Source organism: Nuphar pumila, chromosome 8 (assembly GCF_984573655.1).
Source record: "Nuphar pumila chromosome 8, dmNupPumi1.hap1.1, whole genome shotgun sequence".
In the NCBI taxonomy this organism is placed as follows: domain Eukaryota; kingdom Viridiplantae; phylum Streptophyta; class Magnoliopsida; order Nymphaeales; family Nymphaeaceae; genus Nuphar; species Nuphar pumila.
The window spans coordinates 128,127,890-128,148,021 of record NC_143256.1 but is presented as its reverse complement, the minus strand read 5'-3'; the positions used below and the strand labels follow the sequence as shown (position 1 = coordinate 128,148,021).

Sequence of the window (20,132 nt, the reverse complement as noted above, 5' to 3'; positions counted from 1 at the left end):
TTCTGCCTAGTCAAAAAACACAATCTGGATGTTAAGCAACCGTTTTCTGGTGCAGAATAACACAACCCAAATTGATCTTCTCGATGGCAACGAATGGTGTACCGTACAAGCAGCGTTCGTGATGTACATCTTTCAAGTTCGATGTTTAAAGCAATACGGACGCAAACGAGTAATAGCACAAAGTTACAATGGTATGCCAAATTACCAAAGTTTTACAAATCGGCCTTATGATCAATCACTTACTGAAGCAGCCAAGAGGCTTAAGATCCAACTCAAAAGCCCCAGAAGAACTAAATGTGGAAAAGAGTTAACACAATTTTTTTAAGGTTAGAGATGAGAAATGCCAGGCTTCCAAATAACAGTACATGCTTTCATAAATCTACAACCTAGATGCTTCCAGTCGCACGGTTCAGGACTAGCAAAGGTTGTGCGTGCCTGAACCATGCAACCAACTAAAGTTCTACGGGAATTACAAGGAGAAAATACACATGTAGACTGGAAAGAAAAAGGTCTATTTATTTCAGCAGCTAACTGTTAAAGCCTCTGGGGTATGTTGGCCGTCCTCGTGGCTGAAGGAACGAACTTCTCGGTCCTCCTGCAGATTCTCGACTGTCTTTTCATCTTTTTTGTGTGAAATGACCTTTGTGGCCTCCAGGCGCCGCAGGACAAACAACACTCTTATTCTCCACAGATGACTGTTCCGCATTCAGGTCAGTTAATGAAGGTCGAACTTTGTTATTGGCTTCCTTTTTAGCTGTCGACTCCTCTACCTTTTCATCAGTTTTTTCCTCCTGCTGGGAGGGCAGCTTGTTCTCCTCGTCTTCCTTCTCTTCAACATCAACCTTACTGCCTTCAACTGGCTCCTCCTCATCAACCTTCTTGATGCGATTTCTGTCTGTTGCAGTTTCTTGATCAGCATGTTTCTCAGTCTCACACTCACCTTCTGCTGCATCTGGCATTTCAACTTCGTTCCTAGCTTCATTGTCTGCTTCAGCAACTGCAGTGTCTTCGTCAGGAGTTTCTATTTCTCCATCACCCTCCTTTTTCTCAGTACCCTTCTTTGAGCTTGATGAATTTCTCCCACGCTTTTTAGGAGGCTCATGTTCTGGTGTTTCAGCCGCCTTTGCTTTCTCACTTATTCTTGCAGACCGCCTAGGTGTATCACCTGTTTGTCAAACAGATGACAGGTTACTGTAAAGCGTCAGCAACCTCCCCCCCCCCCATACAGAGAGAGAGAGAGAGAGAGAGAGAGAGAGAGAGAGAGAGACCAGTTCCCCAATCAAATTGCGAGGAAGGACCCCCAGGATGCGCTTTGAGGTACTTGTCCAGTTGCGTCTTGTTCCTGATCTCCTGACCAGTTGGTGAAACAAAAACAATCTCATTCCTCCTTGGCGTTCCTCCCTTCTTAGGAGTGAACTGTGAATAACAGCAGAAATTAAAATAAACATAACTTGAGAAAAGGCAAATAAAAGAAAATTGAACAGTGAACAGAATTCAAGAAAAAAAAAAGAAAAGAAAAATGAATCGGTTGATGCGCAGGGATATGTAGCATATGTGAGTTTTCCAGCTCTTTTCCTTCCTATGTCACATTGATATGGCCATAGATGAGGAGATAATATGTTACATGTGGGAGGTTTCCTGTTTTTTTATTTCCTATCTCAACGATATGGCTGTAAATAAGGAGATTGGTGAAGTATTTAATTAAAAAATACATATAAGAGGGATAAGGAATGGAAGCAAAAATGGAGTGCGTGACAGTTTATTTTTATTATTTTCAAGGGTTCAAAATCCTGAAATCTAGTAAAACAATGCTAGACGACTCAATGGTTTGAGAGAAAGGGAGAAAGATTACAAGCAGCACCTACAGGACTACCGAGTGCCGATTAGAGAAGGGTGCAATATGGCTTTATGTGGCCTTTCCAACATAAGTATCAACCTGAATCCAAACTTTGAAGTTGAGGAAACCAGGGCTATTCCCTAGCTTGGCTATCTAAAAAGAATTTAAGAAAAAAGGAAACTCTGATTCAATTATAGTTGCTAATGCTTGTGGCTTCAAGTTAAATACATGCTCCATGAGGTAAATATTGAAATTCACGCTAAAACTTTAGAAAGACCAAAACATTATAAAGGTCTTTTTCACTGTTTTCTCAATCACAGTCCATCCCCAGTCCGACTCCCAAGTATTACGGACCTTCATTGAACTGAATGCAGGGCCATTGAGCAGAAATATAACATACCTAAATCACATTTTGCCAGACTATATATTGAAAGCTGGTTGATAATATTAATAGATGACTTCCAGAGAAAAGCCTTCAAAAGCATTGACAAAATAGTAGCACAATGATATCAATCACTACACATACAAGTGATGGAGTGCTCTGGGTGAACGTAGGTAAGTGGGGAAGCATGAAACGTCGCGCTTCCTAAACGCACGGGGAAGTGCCATGGTTTAATGGGAAGCACGCTTCTCTTTCCCATCACGCTTCCCAGCACTTCCCTCCTCGCTTCCCTCATTTTTTTCAATTTTTTTTGTATTTGTTTTTATGTATATTTTTCTCTTTTTTCGCTTCCCCGTCGCTTCCGAGACGATTCTTGATTCGCTCCTAAGTTATCCCAAGCTTCCTAAAAATTTGAAAGTGCCTCGCTTCCCGCTTCCTCAACTGGTAACCATGGTAAAAACCACGTTTATTATGCTGCATCTTCTCAATCAGACCTCAGATGTATTCAATATAGTTCAATGATAAAAATCATACTTTTGAGTTTTTTGGACAAAAATACAATTGGTACACTACGTCGTTTATCTTTGAAGGTTTAGATTGATGACAAAAAGAATAAAAAATTATAAAACAGAACGGTTTCTACTGGGTGGAAATAGATGTACATGGAGCACCCTCTCTCTCTCTCATGTATATATAGGGTTAATCTAACATTAAACTAGTTGTGTATATTAGATGGATTCAAACATATTAAAATGATTATAATACCCTGAAAAGAATGCCATTGTTTAAAATAATGGTTACTTTTTTGGGCATTACCGGTCTTTTGAGCTTGGAGGGAATTGAAGTCATACAACTTTTTCAAAAGATAAACTTTATGAATGTATCAAAGTTACCTTCTTGACCTCAAAAAGTAACAATGCATTTTCAAAAATACCATTTTTAGGGTATTATAGTTATTTTAATAAAGTTGAATCCATCTAATATTAAACACAACTAATTTAATGTTACCGATATATATATATATATGGGAAGGGGCCTAGAAGTCCCTACTAGGCCACACTACACACCCATGTCCAATGTTTGGTAGAGCTAAGGGGAGGGGGCTTCCAAATACATTATATATATATATATATATATATATATATATATATATATAGAGAGAGAGAGAGAGAGAGAGAGAGAGAGAGAAACTCATAGGTGCATGATCACTTTCGAACATGGCCAAAACGAACTCGCGTGGAGCGTCCATTGCACGCGTGGTTCCGCCGAACCTTTAGCGGCGACTTTATATATATATATATATATATATTTGGTAATGTCGCTTCATAAAGTCATAGGGCAGGTTGTTTTGATAAAATTAGACTTCATAGATGTGTTGAGCATACCCTAAATAGTAGGAACCGGCTTTTGAATCATATTTTTTCAATGAGAAAACACAATTTTATAACCTGAGAAAGTATTGCACATTATAAGCCATTGATTTTTGAGCCTTATAAAAACACGCTTACCTGTCATAATCAGGAGTTTCAAAAGCTGATTCCGACTAAGAAAAGCATGTAGGTCACATATGTAAGGTTAGTTTCTTGAAAAATACTAAAAAAGTGGATAAAAAAGAAGTGTTTGTACCTCATATCGCCCTGAGAAAATGTTTTCCCAACGAAAAACCCTCCCAAACCTCACCAATGGATGTTTTATTGGATTTTTGGTGTTTTTTCAAAATTCTGACCATACAGATGTGATCTATATACTGTAAAAGTATCTCCAACAAGATACGAGGATCAAGATTACAATATTCTTGGAAATAAATACGTGCACAAAAGCACAACAAAAACACTTGAGACACTTGTGCACACAAGCACAATACAAACTCACAAATGCGCAAATGCATACACAAGAATCATAAGCATTAAGAAAATAAGCTTGGACAATATTCCCAAAGCCTTGAGAATACACAAGGGGAGAGCCCCTTTAAATAGAGGAGGTGGAGGCCTTGGAGGGGCTCCACTTCTAGTCGTTGGAGCCCGTCCAACGGTCACAAATGTGACTGTTGGAAGGGGCCCAATGACTAGATGGTGGGCCCCTCCAAGGTACATCCTACCTTTTACAAAAAGAAATAATAAAAAAATTAAAAAGAAAAAGAAAAAATAACAAAACATATTCCAAAAAGAATGTGTAAAAAGACTAAACTACCCCTACGGCTAGACAATACGAAAAAATATATATTTGATATATATAATAAGTAGATACATATACATACATATTAATATATGTATATGTATTACCTTATATATATCAAATATATATATATATATATATATATATATATATATTAGATTACATGGTTGATTACATAATTTAACACCCCCCCTCAAACTTTGGTAAATTTGAAGTGTGCTTCTTCCCACATATTGGGACGATGACAGTGGACCCACACGCGTACCACTCACTTGGCTAGATGCTAGTGGACCCACACACATCGTCCATTGCACACACGATGGATGATGTGTGTGCGTCCCCCACACGCTTAAAGGCAAAAGGCCTTTAGCGGTGCTTTTGAAGCACTGTTAAAAGCCCTTTATACACAGGAGGTGTGCTGAGCACCCATCACACGCGCAATGGATGCTCGGCGTGCATCCATTAGCATCTAACCAGAAAATGGGTAGGTAGCTACCACTCTCTCTCTCTCTCTCTCTCTCTCTCTCTCTCTCTCTATATATATATATATATATATATATATATATATATATATATATATATATAAACTGATGTTAGTCTGCACTACTTTTAATGAACTTTACCAAGTTCCCCTCTCACACCCTAAGACATTAGGTAATACAGGCCTTCACTGAACTGAATGCAAGGTTTTTTGAAGAAAAATATGACATAAACAATAACAAGAAAACATTGAATGTTCTAGATGTAAGAACTAAGAAGTAATGTAGGGCTCCAACATGGAAAACAAGGATTCATTAGCACAACTAAATTTGGTGGTCATGATGACACCAGGCCAAACATGGAGTTTCTAGGTTGATAAGAATGGGTCCATTCATCCAATCAACTGAGTCAAGAGAAGCACCAATTTATTGAATTCAACCTGCACTGCTCTACTTGCCAAATAAGGACTCTTTTATGGCCATTACAAATTTAAATTCTAAGCCAAAAAATTAAAAGAAAAAGTGCTTTTTTTTTTGTTTCTAAGCAGAGGCTTCAATCATGAAAAACAATTGATTTGCATTCCCTCTTCCACAAGTAAAAACTAAAATAACAAAAAAAAAAATGAACTAATTATTGAAGTAATAAATGAATATCACAACAAAATAATGATATCCATTACAATGTTTAAAAGAATCTTTGAATCACCGCAACTAGAATTGGTTCCGGTCAGAGTACAAATGCTTTGAACCAATGTTATATGTATTGTACGATACAATACAATACATACCGTTGGGGGTCGATCCATGCACAAGGGAGAGGGATTTTGCAGTTTGCTAAAGTAAAGTGCATTTCCATCATTTTTCCTCTCAAGTGGCTTAAGATAAAAAAAATCTTTATTCTCAGTAAAATTACAAAGCTACCCTCTAAAAAAAAATTGCTTCAAGGGCGTTGCCCATACAACCCCCCACCAAGTTGGATTCGTGAAAACTAGAGATTTATATCAAGGTAGAAATTAGGCTCCGCACTCCAATAAAGATGACATCTGATGATCCGGCATGGCAATAAGACACTCAAGTAATGAGTGAAAACCGATTAAAAATCGAGTGCAACTATTGCCACAATATTTTTGTTTACGTAATTTGAAAGTATGAGTATTGTGGCATGTTCTTAATTGCAATATAATTAACATTTTGCATTGTTTTTGTGAGATATGCATGCAATATTATCCATAATTCTATATTAGTTGATGTTTGATGATGTCTTATGCAACTCATAGAGACCTAAATGCTTCATATATGGTTTTATAGTTATATTTTGTAAAATTCATCATTGTTTCATGTGATATAATTTTTTAAGAAAATTTTCTATTTTTTTCAGATTTTTCTTATTTTTTTGGATTTTTGAGAATTTTTTATTAAAAATTTATGATACAGTCTTAATATGGCACGACCGATACAGATAACGATACAATATTTACAACCTTTCTTTGAACCAACTGCAAGGAGAAAGGAGGAAGATTCAACGGTTTAATATAGATGATATGGGATAGAGGTTCATTGAAGATGATCAGGCAAGTATAAAGAAGTACCAAAAGGCAGGCATCACTATCATTGCCTAACTTGAAATTCAGGTGGATGAGGCTGTTCAACTATATGCACAAGCAGGAGATGAGTATTATCACTGGTACTGCAAAACCAATTACATGGGTGTATTACAAGTTCACAAGGCAAAAATAGGGACAGGCAGAGAAGGATTATGATTGGAGGAACGAATAGTGCAACTTGGTATAGAGAAAGAAGATTAACTGATGAATGATGAGAGAGAATTGGACTGAATTCTTTTTCTCTTTTCCCCACACATCCATTAGCTCCATCCACAAACAAACACATCCCAATTTGATGCAACTACTTCAAAGAGACACTCTTCATGTACAGTAAGCGAGAACCACAGTTTCTACATACTGGAAATTCTCTTATAGTGTCATATTTGCCAAAAACTTTACAACTTCACTATGAGATATTTTAATAAGCAGCCCTACATTAATATTATTGTTTTCTATTATTATGTTTTTAACTCAACTACCACTTAGAATTGACATTCCACAATCAGATATGAGTGAAAAGTTACAATTTTTTGTTCTTTTTGGGGAATTTCTCACTTCCAGAAACACAAGATCATCAAAATTCACATCCATACAATGTTAGAAATATAGAGTAGCTAAAAGAAAGCATCATACAAGGAACATAATCTATGTCTTGTTTCATACATCAAACAGGTTCCATAAATGATGTCATAATCAATTATTTCAATTTTCTGCCAGTTCGGGTCAAATTTTCCACAAGTTATGATCTAAGCTTCATGAGCATCTTCACCATAAGGTGGTTGTAGCACTTGGGTTTTGCAGAAAAGTAAAGTAATGTGTCTTTTCAAGTTATCTAGTGCATCAAAAAGGACATAGATGTTGCAGTGCTCACATTTGCCGTTTTCAACATAATGTCTTCTTAGTGAGGTACCCCCTTCTTTCAGCTGAGGCACCACATGTATCTGAAATTTATTTCTCCTTCTCTTGCCAACTTGCCTAATTTGTGTATTTCTCACTTCAATAATATCTTTAGTTATGACCAGTCATGGTAAGTAAAATGTTATTTTAGCAAGATTCTATAAGATGTGGCATGCATCTCTTGCCTTTCTCATTAACCAGGCACCCTTTTTTATTTCTTCAATTCCTCTCAACTATCCTTTTTTCCTATCATTCGCTTTCTCCTCAATGTCAGGCTTGGCTTATCTCATGGATTCAAAAACAAGGAAACAGATTCACCTATTCTTAGCTTGAAAGGATATGCATAAAATGTATCTGTGAATATGCATGTGACAGAAAATAAAGCACGAACTTTATCATTGCAGAAAAATACACTTGGATGGCAGCATTTACATGATGTTCCAGATGTTCATGCACTTTGCTAAATTGGTACATTAAATGCCCCTGCCTTGTGTTTGAATCGAGGTCTGAACAGGTGATCAAATGACTTCAACTATCTGAATGAAATACAAAAGATTCTATGCAAAAGATCACTTGATGGCCACATTTTTACACCTTAACATAACAATAACTGGGCAAGCACATAGATAAATGGGTATGCATATGAATGAGGTCAAGAGTTTTCTTTCTGAAAGCCATGCACTGATGGCCTGTCCTTCCTGATACTTGACCTCAAAATACTTCTCTATTGACATGGATCATTAATTACAACAACCAATTAACTCGCCCAAGTCAGGCAGTATACTAGCATCCACAATAAATTATCACATGTTGAGCATCATATAGGAAAGTGGAACATTGACCTAATTACATATTTATCCTGTTTCTTTTGACATCTTGGCATAGATGTCAAGATACAATCCTATGATAAGGATCTAAGGGAAAAAAATATGGTTTTCAATGATATGGGGAATGGAAGAAAAACTGTCCTGTGTCTCCTAAAAACCAGAAAAAAAAAATCTGAAATCATTTGTAAAACACTAAAGAAAGAGAAAAAAATGTTTTAATAATAAAAGAACAAAATGTTTTACAAAGATTTTCAAATAAAAACTAAGGCGATTATGGTAACAGCTCAAAACAAAAAACTTCATTATGGTAACAGCTCAAACCAAAAAACTTCATTTGCAAATTGAGAATTTAAGTAGGCATTCTCAAGAAGAGAATGTAAGTAGGTATTTTCATTAATGAGGATATCTAAAACTTGGAATACTCATAATGCATTGAACTTTAAGGGCTCCGAGTTCCCTCCTAAAGTGAGAAACATTCTTACCACCTATAAAATGATGGTAATGGGATTCCAGAGCAAATTTTACAGTTAAGAAAAATCAGTAGCGTTAGATGCATCAAAATTTTCCAAATCAGAAAAACATGGTTTTGCATCGAAAAAACACAATCCAAAGCATCAATTCCCAAAGGGGTTTGGCATAGTGGGATGGGACCTAGGCTGCTAGGCAGATGGTCTAGGTTCAAATCCTATGGGTGTCACCCCTTGCGCAAGCCGAAGCATGGCGAGTCCCTGGGGGCAAGGGTTAAGCCCCTAGAGTTTTACACTGTTAGGACAACAACCGTAAGTATGGCAGGCAAAGCTAGCGAGGCTAGGTCACTGATCCTGGGGGTGGTTTCTCCGTGTAAATATAAAAAAAGGGTCAATTCCCACTAAATCAAGCATACTCGACACATCTGTGACATCATATTTGAGTAAAAACAACTTGCATCGTCAGATCCTAACAACATTACATATAAAAGATTGCAGCTATTTTTTTGTTTCTTTTATATTTTAAAACTTTAAAACATGTTTTTTTATATTTTTGAAAGAAAAATAATACAAAAATTATTATTTTCTTAGGTTTTTTGTTGTTATTTATATTTTTTCAATTTTATAAACTCCTGAGATTTATCAACTTTTGAAAATCTCTCCAAGAAATACCCTCTCCAAGAAATTACCTTTAACGATACAGGTGACTAGGATATATATATATATATGTATACATGTATGAGTAATACTAGGGTGCTCTAGGAGTACCTGCTCCTAACTAGTAGAAATCATAGATGTATGTTCCATGTCTCAATCAGGTTTCATAGATGTGTTCAATATAGTTTATTTGATAGGAATCATGCTTTGGATCATGTTTTTTGACATAAAATAATAATTTTTAATCATGAAATTTCGGTACATTGTGGATCGTTGATTTTTGAAAGATTTTGGACCATTGATTTTTTGAACCTTATAAAAACCCACCCATGTGTCGTAACTGAAAGCTCAAAGAGCTGATCCCTATAAAATCAAATAGGGTAAATCACATCTGTACAGTCAGAAACTGAAAATAAAAAACCCCATTTAGCATATTTCATTTAGCTTGTTTGCATCATTCTATATATATGAAAAATGGAATTTTAGAAAACACACATCTATTTCCTTCTTTTTTCTCTCCAAATGTGATTTTGGAACAGATAAGTTGTTTTAATCTGTTGCAACTTCAAGCATCTACCACCAAGAATATCTAACCTTCCAATCTTACTTTCAAAATGTTTTATGACAAAAAATTTAGTATTTTATTCTTAACTTTGATTCTGCCCCCAGATTTTTTCATCCTACTTATGGTAACCAAAATTTAACTCTTCAAGCTATACTATCCTATTATGGGTATATCGCCTTGATATAGCATAGTGATATGAATATGCTATTACCCATACATCGTCATCATTTAGCTTGGTGAGCAAACAAGTAGGAGCCACAGTTCAACATCTAGGCTGTAAGCCTGCAACACAATTTCTATGACACCTCTACCATGAGGAGCATGACAAACGTAATTGACACAAGTTCCAATATTTAATTACCAAATGAATTAGTATTATCATCATCAATATCACATAATTTTTGAGATTTTCTAGAATGCTATATATTATCATATTATTGTTTCTTTCCACCCCTAACATTGCAATTTTCACTGTAATCCCAAAACTTATGTACGCTTTCCAAATGAAAGAGCTATTAAATTTTGCATTAAAACTTCTGATGTCTATCCAAAAGATATCACACACTTGAGATGAGTTTTTTTAACAAAAATGTACATGCTTCCCCTTGGATATTTTTGGTATCTTCTTACATATTTTTCACACTTCAAAACAAAAAACTTTTGTTTTTAAATAACGTCTCCAGGATCTCTATGTTTCATTATGTAACCTCAGAGGTCGCCGTACATTAATGCACAATTGTCCCATATAAACAAAGCACCTTATGTATTTTGTATTCAATTTTCTTTTTTTATTTGAGCAATTACCAGACATAGAACTTATCCATTATGACGACACACTTAAGATTTCTAACATGGATAAAAATTAATAAAAAGAAAAACACCAACAACAAAAAGAAGAAGATTAGATGACCATAACTGTGCTTTGGGCATTGGAAACGTCTAAATTATACAAGGGCTCTTGCTAACAACTAATACAAAAATTTAGCGTGCACGATGACTCATTGGAGCTGAAAATACAAGAGAGTTATACGCTTGGACTTGAAAAGAAACGCCTAGGTTTGATAGGTAACAGATAGCTATGGCATATTCTATGCATTGTAGCTTAAGAATGTTTACCAGCACCTATGCATCAGACATGGATAAGAAAAATAAAAAGAAAAGGAAAATAAAAGGAAAAAAGGAAACTGGTTCAGATGCATATGCAACAACTGAGGTCAGATGCGAGGAAACAAGAAGCATGAAACTTTATCAGTATGTGGAGAAGGTAAAGAAAGCGGATTCGTGTGAATACAAGCCATTTCATTGGGTCAAACTTAAAGGGACGTCCGATCGTGTTGAAACGGACTTCAAACAAGGGATCATCCAACATCAGAACTGTTGCTGCAGCAGCCAACTGTCTACGCAATGAGTGTAGTGAGTAGTGACAGGGTCACCAGGCGGCAAGTGAAGCTCAAGAAAGGAAAGCAAAAATCTTAACGAACCTACACGCAATCACAAATTCAATATGGATAGCACTCAGATACTTAGCAGCCCCAAAAGGAAAAAAAGAAAAGAAAACACAAAGGAGCAATCACAGATTCCACCGGGCACGCGATTCCACCAACACAGAAGGGGGGGGGGGGGTGAAGAAACCCTAGCTCAACGAATTGTAAAATGAGCAAGGAAGATTTAAACAAAAAAAAAAAGGGTCGAAGAAACAAAAGCATAAACGAATTGGGAGAAAGAGGGAAGAAGTGAGAAAATGAAAGAAATGCAAGGAGGAGTATAGAAGAAGAAGAAGAAAAGGTTCGACGACCTTTTTGAGCCATCCAGGGGGAGCGGGCAGCACCACGGAGACGACGACATCGGCGTCCTTTACCAACGGAATTTGCTTCACAGGGTCGACAGGTTCCCCCTTATCCGGTGAGCTCGTCATTTTCAGAAGAACCCGCTCGTGCGTTCCTTCTTTTTACTGTTATTTTGTCCCCCTTATAATTTCTTTCTTCTTCCTCCTTCTTCTGGCTTTACTTTTGAGCGTTTCCCACACTCCCTCCCTCCGCCCACACTCAAGTCTCTCTGGGCCAGAGAGAGATTGGGTGAAAGACGGACACGCAGCACGGTATGTACCCGTGGCCTCGCATGCGGGTCCCCCCTCTCTTTCTCTCTATATATTTCGACCGTACAAATGTGACTTCTTGAAATATTTGATTCTAACGCATGAATAAGTTTTTATAAGTTTTAAAAAAATAAAGGGCATATAATTTTCGTAAAATTTTTGAGGCTCTAACAGCCTAAAATTTTACTCAAAAATTCCAAGATTTTTTTCTGAAATAAGTTATACAGAGATAATTAAATTAGATTGGTGAAAATCTTGACTGAGTTGTAGGTATTAGCGTCCAAAATAATCATTAAATTAAATGTCATTCAAAGTACATTTAAAATAAATATTAACGGAGTTTTATCAAATTGAAACTAAAAATAATTTAAAAATAATAAAACAATGCCCCCAATTCGTAGCACCAATAGAAGCATCCGAAACCGCTTCTGCTCAGTTATTTAAGGGCTCTTGGGAGCCGCAGGCCCGTTTTCAAGCTTTCACGTAATTATGACACTTTTCTTTTATTAGCATGCAATCTACCAAAAATATGCACTTACCATTCGGCGGTCCCTACCCTTGACATGATCATACATTCTCATGAAAGTTTAGATAGTATATTCAATAACATACCTAAGCAAGCAATAATAGTGGCACTTGACAACCTATAACACCTACCTTAAAAATTGGACGATCAAGCAAGAAAGAAATTTGAGCCCTAACCATCAGTTCAAGATAAACTGGATGATGATCTCAAAGATGTGTTTTTTTTTTTTTTCTCTTTTGTACATCTTTAAGGGCACATTTGGAAGCGAGAAAGATGCATGAAAAGTGATGCAATCCGACCTTTCCAAACGAGAGACTTTTTCAGTGAGAGTTTAAAAAAAAAAATACTTATATGGCAGAGGTGGAGAAAATTTATTTTTACACTCCTCACCACCCACCTCCTCCTCTCTTTCGTTTTTTTCAATTTTTTTCACGGCAAAACTTTCTTTTCTTATGAGAGTTTTTCTCTAAAGAATATGATTTGAATGACCCACGACTGTTCTCATTTGGTCCAAACTTCAGATTTGTGTGGCAACCAAATTTGTTCATTTTTCTGGTTTTAGAAATAAATAGTAAAACTACGTGAACAAAGAATTATATTAAAATGTGAAAACCATGACTAAAACACTAAGGCCCATATAGATCCTTATGATCCTACGCACTAACGAAAAAGGCTATGCCGAGGCCCGATCAGTGGTGTTCAATTACCAGGTGTGCCTCCTTTAACCTTTTTTTTAAAGCAATCTGGGCTGAGGCCTACCCCCATCAGTTGTACAACATGCCTCGGGGTCTAGCCTGCAACGTACCAGCAGGGTGGCACGGGGTCACGAGAAAATGCTTCTTCCCTTCTATTGAGATAGACAGTTGGATAAGGCCGTATAACTGGCATGCTACAATGCAATGATGTATTGTTTCATGATTCCCGCCGTTCTTGCATAAATAGGAAATGGCAAATCTTCTCTTCACTTATTTATTTATTTTTAAATGTATAAGTGGATACATACATGGGTGGTAAATTCCCACAGGATTTTTGTCTTCTATTGAATCATCTATGCACACCAGATATTGGTACGAACAAGTTCAGATGTTTAAAATTTGAGGGTGTTTTATTTCATACTTCATACTAAAGTTTGACTAATTTGCATCACAACTATGTTATCTAGAGACAGATTGGTGTTGGGCATTTGTATTGGACATGTTGAGGCTTGAAAAACAAGATATGAGAACTATATAAATAAATATGTACATACAGACGGAGACACACATGCATGAGTATGACAGGTTTCAACTTCAAACTTTTATGATAGGATAGAGCATGTTTGAACATCAGACTGAAAAGAGAGGAGTGAAACTAGTAATGCATTCTATAAGATTAAAAATCAATAGAATGGTAGTATCAGGTTCCAGAATTATTTTCTTGAGTATCAAATAAAAAAAACATGAAGTTATATACTTCACAAAGTCATCAACATGCCACTGAGTAGGGGTGGCAATCGGGTCGGGTTGGCGGGTTGGTGGGTCAGCATACCTCAACTCGAACCCGACCCGTTTATTAAACGGTTCAGCTGTGGCAAACACGAACCCGACCCATTTATTAAACGGGTAACCCGACACGACCCGCCAACCCGCTTAATAAACTGGTTGGGTCGGGTAAATGGGTTGGCAGGTTAGCGGGTCGGGTTGACGGGTCGGGTTGGTGGGTCGGCGGGTTGGCGGACGGGTTGGCCCGCCCACCTAACCCGTTTATTAAACGGGTCAGCCGGGTTGGCATACCCCTAACACGAACCCAACCCGTTTAATAAACGGGTTAGGTGGGTCGACCCGTTTATTAAACAGGTTCATTTTTGCCCAACCCGAACCCGCCTAAGAGGCGGGTTGGCGGGTCATGTCAGGTTTTGCCACCCATACCTCTGAGTGTGTGTGTCATAGACATGTTGCTTGTGTGACGCAGGTTTAACTCTTGACCATCAAGTTTCATGTCATGTTAGATGCCTGACTCAATACACTCTGAACAAAGTGTCGTGATGTAGATTTGCTGAAACATCAATGAGAGCAAGAGATGATTTTTATGATTTATGTATGTGCTATGTGATATGATTTGTTGAAATACATTTAGATCAAATGGTCCAAGGTCAACTAATATATATATTCTCCGAAACCCATTTTGGTGGGGTTTTGAACACCCACCACCCACACCATATCAGTCTTATCATATGCAGGACTGATATGGGTACCTAGATGTAGGTATGTGCACCCTAGCGCCATGCATATACACCAAGTAAAAAAAAATCCTTACCTTAGAAACTGGTTGGATGAAGAAGTCTCTAATACGTGGGATGAAGAAGTCGCTATTTGACGACGACTTAGCGACATAATAGTTTTGCCGCTGATCCGTCACTAAGTTGTGACGAATATGAAGACAGAATAAAATCCATCGCTAATCCATCGCAAAGTAGTGACAGATTATCGACATAATATTTGTCGTCGCTAAAATCATAAATAAACGCTATTTTAGCGACAAATATCTTTCTCTCGCTAATCCGTCGTCAATTTGCGACAGATTTTGTACATCACATATGTCCGTCGCTAATTAGTGTTTTTCTTGTAGTGGATGGAATCGAAGCTCCCTCCTTCACAATCAAGGCTGCATCAAGGTAGGTTCAACAACACCCCTCTCTCCAATGACAGTTCCTTAAACCGTGTGACTGACGGAGAGAGATGCTGTAAGACTCTCTATTTATAAGGATCTCATTAATATGAAAAGGAGAGGGAGATACACACCATCCTTGGTTGTGTCTCTTCCCCTTCCAAAGCATTAAGTGGATTTAATAGTTACTTATTATTATTATTAATTTCTTAAGGGAGAGGGGTTCACCCTTTCCACTTCCCCTCTTTATTACAAAAGCCAAGAAACGAGACAACCAAAGGTGTTCTCTCATTTAATGTAGGAGAGGCCCTCTAGAGAGGGGCAACCCCGATTATCCCTTTATATATATTATTTAGTTTAATTATCTATTTAATGCCTTAGACTAAATTTTAGGAAAACATTTAGTTTTTTTGTCAAGTAATGTATTAAATAGATATACTATTTAATATTAAATTTTAAATGATTAATTAAAACCTTGATCTAAGTTTCCTATTTGATTATGGATCTAGATTGGATCCAATTCTACTTGGAAAAAACCCAAACCATATCCAATTTTAAAGTAGATTTCAGATCCTTCCAAGGTCTAGGCCCAAATACCAAATCTAGCCACTTTCACTAACGGATTTCAGATCTACCTGAGATCCAGATCAAAATACTAGATCCAACCACCTTCAATATTTCATTCCGGATCTACCCAAGGTACAGATCAAAACTCCAAATCTAAATAGATTTTTAATTGTGGAATTCAATTTTAAGTTTTAAATTCCTTGAAATCATTAGTTTCACGTGAGCTAATGATTTTAAAAAAGATGATAATTCAAAATTTGAATAATTCCTCAATTAATAATTTGCAAAATTTGCAGGTCTTACATTTTCTATCCAAAATTCATGATCCAAGTGTCTATTTATAGTAAATCAATCTTGCTGAACACATATGTACGGTCAGAATTCAAAAAAAAAATTCTATTGGGGTGGTTTTCCATTAGGGAGGTTTTCATTCTCCTATATATATATATATATATATATATATATATATATATATATATATATATATATATATATATATATATATATATATATATGGGTATATGTGTTAAACCACATTGGTGTTAAATTGGAGATAAAGTGTGTTTACCGTCCATCGCGCGCATTGATGGACAGCCAACACACAAAAATTACATCAAAAATGCAATTTTTGGGCAAAACGACCTTTACTAGCGCATTAAAAGCGACAGTAAGGTCTCAAACCTTTATTGGGACACAAATTTTTTTGTACGCTGACCGTCCATCATTGACCGTCCATCAACGCCGACGATGGATAGTCAATGTGCTTTAGCTTAAGTTTAGCATCAAATGAGTTTAGCACAAACCCATTTGAATATATATATATATATATATATATATATATATATATATATATATATATATATGATAGGTGTAACACCTCAAATAATTAACCTAAAAATTTTGGATTTTTTTTCTAACAACAGCAGAGATGTTTTTATTAAATCCTTAGTCAATTTATTTGGGCGGGTTACAAATAATAATACAGAAGCAATAATAGTAACCTCTTACATTGAAATATTATAAGTCAGAAATTACATTTAAATAAATTATTACAAGTCAGAGTTCCTCAGAACATTCGAAGAAGATGTGGTCACATGGCACTATCCGCAGCGACGACCGCAATTGCTCGCCTTTATCTGTTTCCTAAAAATATTAATTCAAAAGGGTCGAGACTACCTCGTCTGAGTAAGAAGCATAATATTTATATGAATGTTCTCAGTGTCATGTGTACAAGTATACATGCTACACATTTATATAAGCAGTAACAAACTTTTAAACAAGTGTCGGTTTACAATTCACTTAATTAAAGTATTTCATGATATTTGACATAAAATATAAACATCAATGTACAACACATCATATTTATGGCTCAGATCTAAGCTATCACATTCTTTTTATGTAAAGGAAAACATATATGAGCTAAGCACCACATGAATGAATCACAAATATATTATAACAATTGTAACATCAAACATTATGCAACTACTTGAAGATTTTCAGAAATACACCAACTTTATGTTTTATCTTGTTAATTACTCTGTGGGTACGCACAGACATTCGACATCGTAGCGGACTGAGACCATACGGGGGTTTGTTGTGCTTTTTTAATTAATACCTCGTATGACTAGCCATACGGAGGTCCAAAAGGGACGGTTCACGACAGAGAGAGTACTCCCCAATGGCTAAAACTAGAATTAGGACGCACCCTGTAAATTCTGTAGAAGACTTGGATCTACTACCTAGGACACATTGGTAGTCCTGCCCCCTAACTTCGAGGATTGGGGACCGAGTGAGATGCCTCGCTCTCACAAAACTAGAATGTCCCATGGAGTTTGTACCATCTACCATCTCCAAGGTAGACCTTGGGTCCAATAACATACACCATCTTTCAGGTGTACCCAGAGCCCTGAAAAACCAGTAACATATATCGTTTTCAGGTATACCCAATATCCCGAGAAACCAGTAACATACACCGTCTTTCAGGTATACCCAGAATCCCACAGTTATATTATGTGTGCATAGTTTTCATTCTTATTTGTTTTTTTGTGTGCAAGTCATTGTACCACAAGGGATTTCCAAAATCCCAACCCACACTCGGGGTGATCTCAGTCTATGCACATTACCTATCGAATGCCCAATAGGCACTAACAATATTTTCTCAAAAATTTTGGCTCAACTCTAAGTCGAGTACTTATACTTGCAGTATTTTAAAACTTTATTTCTGAGTTAGGGTGTATGTTTCGTACCCCACTGACATGCACTCATATGGCATGCCTCAAGTATAACTTTTCATAAGTGCTTGTATGACACAACATTGGTCCCGCAAGACCGCAAGCTCAGTTTTGAGCTTTCACATGATTATGGCATAAAAATTATCCTTTATTATGCAAACTTTTGCAAAACAAGCATATATCAACTAGCACAACAACATGTCATAACATTTACATGCAATCATGATTCAATTATATGCAATTCACTTAGCATCATATGTGCCCATATGGCACCACAAGGATTTGGCATGCCCAGTTTCAATTTGTACTATCATGTCTTTGAAGTTTTTTTCTTATTTGTGCAATTATAACAAAAATATGCATTTAGCAATAGGCGGTTTATGCATTGAAACATTGGTCGCAACCTTCGTATGTCAATCACTTACAAAAACCATGTACAACAAGAATATATCGTGGTTATCTCATTTATTCGCTACATTTATCGACACATAACTTTCTTTTCATAAGCATATGATAAATAATCGTGCTATTTAAACATGTGCACTAAAGTGAGCTTTTTGCCATTACCAATGTATGTGTGTATCTGTGTGTTTCAGACCTACTTTGAATATGTGCATAATGGTGAAATTCAAATGTAACACACATTTTATTGTAGGGAAAATAACAAGTACACTTGGCATTGCACAACTCGAGAATGAGATAAACATTCATTTCAAGAACAAACAGTACAAAAATGCAACTTTTGCAAAAGTGTGTCTGCGTACACCATGTTGGCCAACCATTCAAATTTCTATACTTCTTTAAGACTAACAAATAGACAAGAATATGTATACAATTGAGATTTCTCAACTTCAAGCTTTTATCATTTATAAGATCGTAACAAACTTTTTTGTTTTCTCATATATGTATATCTTTATGTATGTATATACTCTTTAGATTGTATTTGGGCTGCTCTGAGCCATAGACGAGCCGATAATCCATGGCAGCCACAACTGAGAATGTTGACAGGGTGACATACCCCTTTTGGTTACTGGCTGTTAGTGAGGGGTTGGGATCGTTTGATCCCAGCCTGTTGTGACAGAAAGTTGGGATGCTCCAAGTCAGTGGCGACCTTGCGGCCGCTGTAGCCATGAGATTTGAGTATCGACGAAATTTTGTACTTTGCTGGTCACCTTGGTACAGGACAAGCAAGGCTTTAAGCAGACGCCTACCAATCAGTACCACTTGGTTTTTAACCTACAACGTGTCCCACCACACGGTGGCATACCTGGCAGTTGATTACAGAAAATTTTACTAGCTTTTCACCATGGTAAGAGGACGATGACATAGACTCTAAACCATTTTGAAAATCACGTTTCTAGCATGTTGGATATTTGTGGAAAGTTGGATTTAGCTTCATCTGGTTATGTCTCCTAAGGTTTTGTTGGCATAGATATCTTGTTTCTTAGATATGCAAAGATTAAAAACTTTGGTAAGTATCTTTATACATGCATAACTACAGGTACAAAAGAAAGAATTCAAAGATATGAATTAAAGCTTATGCTGCACCATGTGTCTCTAGCGTTCTTTTCCCTTTTGTTGATGACATTAATACCCTACATGGCACTACCATTTCTTTTACTAAGGAATCCTACACATAATTTGACTATAGCTAACTAATCTTAACACATTATCAAATGGGGAAAAATATAACCGGGCTGAACGTTATGGTGGGATTGTAAGTGAATCCACAACACATTGGATGCATAAGCATAAATTTTAACTTGATATGTGATTTTCCAGGGACCACTTGGAGGTGTGCAGACCTATATGCTTTATATATATATATATATATATATTTTGGAAGGCTAACACAAGGAATAGTCTTACTAAATAATGCTGGCTATGTTGTAAGCATGCAAGGCTTTTGTTTCAAAAATCTAATACATAAAAAGAATCACAATGAACTTTATAAATATACAATCACGTATTCCGTTATGGTTTGCATCTAAAAATGAAGGAATAGATAATACTAGATCTCATGCATGACATGATTTTCTTAGAATAAATAAGAAAAAAAATAATGCATACTCGAATATGTTTGAATTTCATGAAATCAAACAAAAACCGGCTCCTTACTTAACAAACCAGTTTATTATTTGTTTTCTACTTGTCCAGTCTTCACACATATGGGTGTG

The 20,132-nt window shown here is 36.3% G+C and overlaps 1 protein-coding gene across 1 annotated transcript; it reads right to left on the bottom strand.

Moving 5' to 3' along the window:
- Positions 1 to 295: 295 nt before the first annotated feature.
- On the bottom strand, positions 296 to 11,963 carry LOC149830740 (uncharacterized). Its single transcript, XM_090015919.1, has 3 exons — positions 11,686 to 11,963; positions 1,269 to 1,416; positions 296 to 1,165 (listed from the first exon to the last, which is right to left on the bottom strand). Exons 1-3 carry the CDS (start codon positions 11,803 to 11,805, stop codon positions 618 to 620), a joined length of 816 nt encoding a protein of 271 aa, XP_089872045.1. The 5' UTR covers positions 11,806 to 11,963; the 3' UTR covers positions 296 to 617.
- Positions 11,964 to 20,132: the final 8,169 nt, after the last annotated feature.